General features: G+C 48.4%; 1 protein-coding gene across 1 annotated transcript in view; it reads right to left on the reverse strand.

The window, feature by feature from the left end:
- The window catches only part of LOC123743720 (profilin-2-like), an 11781-nt gene extending 4161 nt beyond the window's left edge, over positions 1 to 7620 (reverse strand). The window contains exons 1-2 of the mRNA XM_045721395.1: positions 7461 to 7620; positions 6508 to 6681 (exon numbers count right to left, since the gene is read on the reverse strand). Of these exons, the coding sequence (XP_045577351.1) occupies positions 6508 to 6645 (138 nt within the window). The 5' untranslated portion in view covers positions 6646 to 6681; positions 7461 to 7620. The remainder of the gene's footprint in view (positions 1 to 6507; positions 6682 to 7460) is intronic.
- Between the last annotated feature and the right edge of the window lie 1684 nt (positions 7621 to 9304).

A 9304-nucleotide genomic window follows, 5' to 3' on the forward strand; every position in this document is an offset into this window, starting at 1 on the left:
GGTCTGGGTCAGCCAATAAAGGTCAGCCATTAAAGGTCAGCCAATAAAGGTCAGGGTCAGCCATTAAAGGTCAGCCAATAAAGGTCAGCCAATAAAGGTCAGCCAATAAAGGTCAGCCATTAAAGGTCAGCCAATAAAGGTCAGCCAATAAAGGTCAGCCATTAAAGGTCAGCCAATAAAGGTCAGCCAATAAAGGTCAGCCATTAAATGTCAGCCATTAAAGGTCAGCCAATAAAGGTCAGCCAATAAAGGTCAGCCATTAAAGGTCAGCCAATAAAGGTCAGCCAATAAAGGTCAGCCATTAAAGGTCAGCCATTAAAGGTCAGCCATTAAAGGTCAGCCAATAAAGGTCAGCCAATAAAGGTCAGGGTCAGCCATTAAAGGTCAGCCATTAAAGGTCAGCCATTAAAGGTCAGCCATTAAAGGTCAGCCAATAAAGGTCAGCCATTAAAGGTCAGCCAATAAAGGTCAGCCATTAAAAGTCAGCCAATAAAGGTCAGCCAATAAAGGTCAGGGTCAGCCATTAAAGGTCAGCCAATAAAGGTCAGGGTCAGCCAATAAAGGTCAGCCAATAAAGGTCAGGGTCAGCCATTAAAGGTCAGCCATTAAAGGTCAGCCAATAAAGGTCAGCCATTAAAGGTCAGCCATTAAAGGTCAGCCAATAAAGGTCAGGGTCAGCCATTAAAGGTCAGCCATTAAAGGTCAGCCATTAAAGGTCAGCCAATAAAGGTCAGCCATTAAAGGTCAGCCATTAAAGGTCAGCCAATAAAGGTCAGGGTCAGCCATTAAAGGTCAGCCATTAAAGGTCAGCCATTAAAGGTCAGCCATTCAAGGTCAGCCAATGACTAAATAGGAAATATGGTGGCATTTGGAACTCATACCCTAAAGTACATGAACTAGCCGATACAGTATATATGAACATTTAGAGAGAGAGAGAGAGAGAGAGAGAGAGAGAGAGACGGAGAGACAGAGAGACGGAGAGACAGAGAGACAGAGAGAGAGAGAGAGAGAGAGAGAGAAAGATAAAGTACATGCTCAAACAGGTTCCTGCATTTTTTGTTGTTGAAGGATTCAAACTTTTCACTCCCATCAATCTCTTCTTCTTTTCTCTCTAACCCCCCCCTTCTCTCTCTCTCCCCCTTCTCTCTCTCTCCCCCTTCTCTCTCTCTCCCCCTTCTCTCTCTCTACCCCTTCTCTCTCTCTCTACCCCTCCCCCCCAAAATGTCCCAGATTTCCAGCTAAGGAATTCCAACACTTCTAGTCCAGTCATGCCCACCCTGAACCTCCAACTTCAACAGACCACACCCGCACACACACACACACACACACACACACACACACACACACACACACACACACACACACACACACACACACACACACAAACTAAACATGTGTAAAGGTTTTGCTATAGCTAAGAACTGCCCATAAGCCTTGTCCCAGCCAGAACTGCCCATAAGCCTTGTCCCAGCCAGAACTGCCCATAAGCCTTGTCCCAGCCAGAACAGCCCATAAGCCTTGTCCCAGCCAGAACAGCCCATAAGCCTTGTCCCAGCCAGAACAGCCCATAAGCCTTGTCCCAGCCAGAACAGCCCATAAGCCTTGTCCCAGCCAGAACTGCCCATAAGCCTTGTCCCAGCCAGAACAGCCCATAAGCCTTGTCCCAGCCAGAACAGCCCATAAGCCTTGTCCCAGCCAGAACAGCCCATAAGCCTTGTCCCAGCCAGAACTGCCCATAAGCCTTGTCCCAGCCAGAACAGCCCATAAGCCTTGTCCCAGCCAGAACAGCCCATAAGCCTTGTCCCAGCCAGAACTGCCCATAAGCCTTGTCCCAGCCAGAACAGCCCATAAGCCTTGTCCCAGCCAGAACTGCCCATAAGCCTTGTCCCAGCCAGAACAGCCCATAAGCCTTGTCCCAGCCAGAACAGCCCATAAGCCTTGTCCCAGCCAGAACAGCCCATAAGCCTTGTCCCAGCCAGAACTGCCCATAAGCCTTGTCCCAGCCAGAACAGCCCATAAGCCTTGTCCCAGCCAGAACTGCCCATAAGCCTTGTCCCAGCCAGAACAGCCCATAAGCCTTGTCCCAGCCAGAACTGCCCATAAGCCTTGTCCCAGCCAGAACAGCCCATAAGCCTTGTCCCAGCCAGAACTGCCCATAAGCCTTGTCCCAGCCAGAACAGCCCATAAGCCTTGTCCCAGCCAGAACAGCCCATAAGCCTTGTCCCAGCCAGAACTGCCCATAAGCCTTGTCCCAGCCAGAACAGCCCATAAGCCTTGTCCCAGCCAGAACTGCCCATAAGCCTTGTCCCAGCCAGAACAGCCCATAAGCCTTGTCCCAGCCAGAACTGCCCATAAGCCTTGTCCCAGCCAGAACTGCCCATAAGCCTTGTCCCAGCCAGAACAGCCCATAAGCCTTGTCCCAGCCAGAACAGCCCATAAGCCTTGTCCCAGCCAGAACTGCCCATAAGGCAGCAGTCCAACTCCTGTTTCTGCAGTGAGACAGCTTGATGTACCAGGACACCCCCTGGACAGGACACTAGTCTATCTCCTGTTTCTGTAGTGAGACAGCTTGATGTACCAGGACACCCCCTGGACAGGACACTAGTCTATCTCCTGTTTCTGTAGTGAGACAGCTTGATGTACCAGGACACCCCCTGGACAGGACACTAGTCTATCTCCTGTTTCTGTAGTGAGACAGCTTGATGTACCAGGACACCCCCTGGACAGGACACCCCCTGGACAGGACACCCCCTGGACAGGACACTAGTCTATGGCAGTGCCTTACCCCTAATCCATCTCCCTAACAAAGCTGGGGCAAAAATCCATATCAGGATAAATTGTCTGAATTGATGTGATAAGGACAAACAGAAGGAGAAGTTTAAAACGTTAATGTGAAGCAGTTTATTGTTCTCCTACTGGTACATACTATTTCATTTCAAACTTCACATCTCTCTACTACAGGCTACTTATCATAATGAACGATATCAGCAAAACGGCTGTGAAACATGGGTCGGTATGGTCAGCGTCGATAATTTAACTGGGGATGGAACCCCAACCTACCAGTATTTACCCACAATGCCCCTGAGTTAGCTATAGACCATCTATCTCCACCACTAAGAGACAGTATTTACCCAGTATTTACCCACAATGCCCCTGAGTTAGCTCTAGACCATCTATCTCCACCACTAAGAGACAGTATTTACCCAGTATTTACCCACAATGCCCCTGAGTTAGCTCTAGACCATCTATCTCCACCACTAAGAGACAGTATTTACCCAGTATTTACCCACAATGCCCCTGAGTTAGCTCTAGTCCATCTATCTCCACCACTAAGAGACAGTATTTACCCACAATGCCCATCTCCACCACTAAGAGACAGTATTTACCCACAATGCCCTGAGTTAGCTATAGACCATCTATCACCACCACTAAGAGACAGTATTTACCCAGTATTTACCCACAATGCCCTGAGTTAGCTCTAGACCATCTACTCCACCACTAAGAGACAGTATTTACCCACAATGCCCCTGAGTTAGCTATAGTCCATCTATCTCCACCACTAAGAGACAGTATTTACCCAGTATTTACCCACAATGCCCCTGAGTTAGCTCTAGACCATCTATCTCCACCACTAAGAGACAGTATTTAACCAGTATTTACCCACAATGCCCCTGAGTTAGCTCTAGACCATCTACTCCACCACTAAGAGACAGTATTTACCCACAATGCCCCTGAGTTAGCTATAGTCCATCTATCTCCACCACTAAGAGACAGTATTTACCCAGTATTTACCCACAATGCCCCTGAGTTAGCTCTAGACCACCTATCTCCACCACTAAGAGACAGTATTTACCCACAATGCCCTGAGTTAGCTCTAGACCATCTATCTCCACCACTAAGAGACAGTATTTACCCACAATGCCCTGAGTTAGCTCTAGACCATCTATCTCCACCACTAAGAGACAGTATTTACCCACAATGCCCTGAGTTAGCTCTAGACCATCTATCACCACCACTAAGAGACAGTATTTAACCAGTATTTACCCACAATGCCCCTGAGTTAGCTCTAGTCCATCTATCTCCACCACTAAGAGACAGTATTTACCCAGTATTTACCCACAATGCCCTGAGTTAGCTCTAGACCATCTATCTCCACCACTAAGAGACAGTATTTACCCAGTATTTACCCACAATGCCCCTGAGTTAGCTCTAGACCATCTATCTCCACCACTAAGAGACAGTATTTACCCACAATGCCCCTGAGTTAGCTCTAGACCATCTATCTCCACCACTAAGAGACAGTATTTACCCACAATGCCCTGAGTTAGCTATAGACCATCTACTCCACCACTAAGAGACAGTATTTACCCACAATGCCCCTGAGTTAGCTCTAGACCATCTATCTCCACCACTAAGAGACAGTATTTAACCAGTATTTACCCACAATGCCCTGAGTTAGCTCTAGACCATCTATCTCCACCACTAAGAGACAGTATTTACCCAGTATTTACCCACAATGCCCCTGAGTTAGCTCTAGACCATCTATCTCCACCACTAAGAGACAGTATTTACCCAGTATTTACCCACAATGCCCCTGAGTTAGCTCTAGACCATCTACTCCACCACTAAGAGACAGTGTTTACCCAGTATTTACCCACAATGCCCCTGAGTTAGCTCTAGACCATCTATCTCCACCACTAAGAGACAGTATTTACCCAGTATTTACCCACAATGCCCCTGAGTTAGCTCTAGTCCATCTATCTCCACCACTAAGAGACAGTGTTTACCCACTATGTTACTACTAACAGCCTAGAGATCACCAGCACTGAGAGGAAGTGGTCACAAACAACACACACGCGCGCGCAAGCATGTACACTCACACGCGCGCACACGCACAGAGATTGAGAGAAGAGGTGGAAAGAGAGCAAAAGAGAAAGAGAAAAATGGAGCGAGAGAGAGAGAAGATGCAAGTCCTGACAGGGGAAAGAGATGAGAACTCTGCACAAGTACTGACTTGTCCACAAAACACGCTGCTGTCTTCAGAGTTCAACTGACTTCCTGAAAATGTAACCACGAGAGAGACAGAGAAGAGAGAAGAGAGAAAGAGGAGGAAGGGGAGGGGGGAGAGAGAGAGAGAGAAGGGGGGAGAGAGAGAGAGAGAGAGAGAGAGAAGGGGGAGAGAGAGAGAGAAGGGGGAGAGAGAGAGAGAGAAGGGGGAGAGAGAGAGAGAGAGAGAGAAGGGGGAGAGAGAGAGAGAGAGAAGGGGGAGAGAGAGAGAGAGAGAGAGAAGGGGAGAGAGAGAGAGAGAGAAGGGGAGAGAGAGAGAGAGAGAGAGAGAAGGGGGAGAGAGAGAGAGAGAGAAGGGGGAGAGAGAGAGAGAGAAGGGAGAGAGAGAGAGAGAGAGAAGGGGGAGAGACTTGCCTGCTTCAGAGAAACTGTCAAAGAAACTCTGTGGACATTAAAGATGATTCTCTTCTACCAAAAAGGTCTCCCTCTCTCCTCTTGCGTTATCTGCATGCCTACTGTTTGCTCAATCATTTGTGTGTGTGTGTGTGTGTGTGTGTGTGTTAGAGCGTTGTGGAGAAAGACTGCAGGTTTGTTTACAAACACCACACCCACCACCCTGAGCTTTCCAAACCCTGAAAATGTCTGTGACACACACACACACACACACAGGCCATTCTCAGCAAACACATCTTCATGCTCCTCATGTGACTGGCTGTAGGTGTGTGTGTGTGTGGCAGACATTCTCGATGGGGGAAGTGGCTCACAGAAGAGTCTCTCTTCACTTCCTATATGTTGCGGTGTGTGTGTGTGTGTGTGTGTGTGTGTGTGTGTGTGTGTGTGTGTGTGTGTGTGTGTGTGTGTGTGTGTGTGTGAGTCAAGTTGCTGTGTGCAACATGACCAAATAAGGAGCTCAGAATGTAGCTGAAAACACGGAACTCAGACACCATTCTGCAGTATGAATGGTTAAAAAACGCTTTTTACCAGAAGTCAGGAGAGTCACCACAAGACAAGGTCACAGACAGGAATAACTTGACAAAATATTCTCTACTGTTTATAAAAGAACCAGATATTCTCTTAACATGTTTATCCAACAAGTTTATAGACACCAGAACCAACTAGTTGTTGATGTGACAGTGTCAAAATTACCCAATCTCTCTCTCTCTCTCTCTCTCTCCTCTCTCTCTCTCTCTCTCTCCTCTCTCCTCTCTCCTCCTCTCTCCTTCTCTCTCTCTCTCTCTCTCTCTCTCCTCTCTCCTCTCTCCTCTCTCCTTCTCTCTCTCCTCTCTCATCTCTCCTTCTCTCCTCTCTCCAATTTAATTCAAGGGCTTTATCGGCATGGGAACCACACGTTAACATTGTGAAAGCGATGTAATTGTCTCTCCACCGAGTTCCCTGTAAGTTGGCTACTCCCTGGTTGGTCAACAACTGAAAAACACACTCCTGATGTCAGAGCCGCAAACACACACACACGTTAGCTAGCGTTAGCGTTAGCCTACTTACTGTCACACCGGCCAGTTGACCTCCGGGTGTTGCTGCCCAGACCGACTCTTTCCCCGCCTCAGACCCACAGATCGCTGCCTCTTGCACGAAGGGAGGTGTTCCCGCCATCAGATTGGTTATATAACCATCCCACGCCATGATTCAACTGCACTGATGAATATATACACCTATAAACTAGGGGGAGAAGAGAGGTGGACGAGAGGGAGAGAGGAGAGGGAGAGAGGTGGGGTGGACGAGAGGGAGAGAGGTGAAGGAGAGAGGTGGGGGGTGGACGAGAGGGAGAGAGGTGGGGTGGACGAGAGGGAGAGAGGTGGGGTGGACGAGAGGGAGAGGAGAGGGAGAGAGTTGAGGTGGAGGAGAGAGAGAGAGAGAGAGGTGGGGTGGAAGAGAGGGAGAGAGGTGAGATGGACGAGAGGTGGGGTGGAAGAGAGGGAGAGAGGTGGGGTGGAAGAGAGGGAGAGAGGTGAGGTGGAAGAGAGGGGGAGAGGTGAGGTGGAGGAGAGAGGGAGAGAGATGAGGTGGAGGAGAGAGGGAGAGAGATGGGGTGGAAGAGAGATGAGGTGGGAGAGAGGGGGAGAGGTGAGGTGGAGGAGAGAGGGAGAGAGATGAGGTGGAGGAGAGAGGGAGAGAGGTGAGGTGGGAGAGAGGGGGAGAGGTGAGGTGGAGGAGAGAGGGAGAGAGATGAGGTGGAGGAGAGAGGGAGAGAGGTGAGGTGGAGGAGAGAGGGGGAGAGGTGAGGTGGAGGAGAGAGGGAGAGAGATGAGGTGGAGGAGAGAGGGAGAGAGGTGAGATGGACGAGAGAAACCAACATCCTTAACATTCAACATCCCGAGGCTACTGCATTAAAATCTTGCACAGTGTGAGTCAAAAGGTAGAATGCAACACAAATCACCACGGATAACAAATAGTCATAAAGACGTGAAGGCCGATGTGGAGAACTATAAAGGTCTTACCTGAGCGGCTCGCAGGGACCGGGGAGTGAAGCGGGAGGAAGAGAAGGCGCGCGATTATATATACGGTGTCGCACCCACCCCTCCGGACTTCCTCATTCAGACGGGGAGAAACCGGGGCGCGTTCAGTTCACTCAACGTTTCATTCCGTTATGTAGAGTACCGAAGTCCCCTTTTCCACCCCCCCCCAAAAAAAACATTTCTTCAACAGTCTCGTAGGCTGCAGCAAAATTCGTACAGCAGCACTCTAGACCAGTCCCCTCCGGGTAACCTTAATTACAACGATGTTCAACGGGTCGTTCAGAACAACGGGTCGTTCAGAACAACGGGTCGTTCAGATCAACGGGTCGTTCAGAACAACGGGTCGTTCAGTACAGCACCATTTTCATTGTAATTAAACGTTTGCACACCGTTGTGTCCTGATGAACGGGACTCTCAGAAGCACACGGGGATTTACATAGGGCGCCATTGTATCATGCTGCTGCTGCTGCAAACGATGTCCTGGCATTCTCTAAGAGAACGCTTTTGCTCTCTTGGTTTTGACAATCTGACAGCATTAGAAATGTTAATATTATGACAACACCAAATTACAAACTACTCTACACTTTTCCTCCAAACCAGCTCTGTTTCCGTTTCATACGTCCATTTTATTTATTTTTTATTTTTTTTATTTTTAAATTGTAGGTGATTTATATTTTATTGCCACTAAAACGTTTCCAATATTTATTTTAGAATGGTCATGGATAAAGTTGACAAACTGTTCTCTTTCTGCATAGGCACAGCATTCCACACAGTCCTACACACACCTCTGGGATTCTCAGACCTGTCTCTGCAGAACTCACTGTGTGTGTGTGTGTGTGTGTGTGCGTGTGTGTGTGTGTGTCTGTTTGTCTGTGAGTGTGTGTGTGTGTGTGTGTGTGTGTGTGTGTGTCTGTTTGTCTGTGAGTGTGTGTGTGTGTGTGTGTGTGTGTGTGTGTGTGTGTGTGTGTGTGTGTGTGTGTGTGTGTGTGTGTGTGAGAGAGAGATGGCTCAGAACTGTCTGGTCGGACTGCAGGCCTCTTGGTCAGTCTCCTGTATCCAGGTGTTATTGTTTGAATGGGTGTGTGTATCGTGTTTAAAGCACACACACACACACACACACACACACACACACACACACACACACACACACACACACACACACACACACACACACACACACACACACACACACTCACAGACAAACAGACACACACACACACACGCACACGCACACACACATGCAATAACCACATCCTGTAACCTTATAGAAGAGAGCGAAGGAGAAAGAGAGGCGGAGAAAGGGTAGGGAGGAGTACTTGAGAAAACAAGATGGAGGGTAGAAAGAAGAGGTGAGGTGACAGAGAGAAGGAGGACTGGAACTGACAAGCAGAACGACACATGCTTTAGGAGAATCAGAAGAGTCAGATAGGGCTGGTAGAGCATGGCTCTTGCACTGCCAGGATAGTGGGTTCGATTCCCAGGAACATCCATACCAAAATGTATTCACCCACTACTGTAAGTCACTTTGGATAAAAGCTAAATGGCATACAGTATATAGAAGTATCCTAACCTGTCTTCTAATCAGGGGAGAGGACTGGTACATACTAGTATCCTAACCTGTCTTCTAATCAGGGGAGAGGACTGGTACATACTAGTATCCTAACCTGTCTCCTAATCAGGGGAGAGGACTGGTACATACTAGTATCCTAACCTGTCTCCTAATCAGGGGAGAGGACTGGTACATACTAGTATCCTAACCTGTCTCCTAATCAGGAGAGAGAAGGACTGGTACATACTAGTATCCTAACCTGTCTCCTAATCTAGGG

This window comes from Salmo salar, chromosome ssa07, assembly GCF_905237065.1.
Source record: "Salmo salar chromosome ssa07, Ssal_v3.1, whole genome shotgun sequence".
Lineage (NCBI taxonomy): Eukaryota > Metazoa > Chordata > Actinopteri > Salmoniformes > Salmonidae > Salmo > Salmo salar.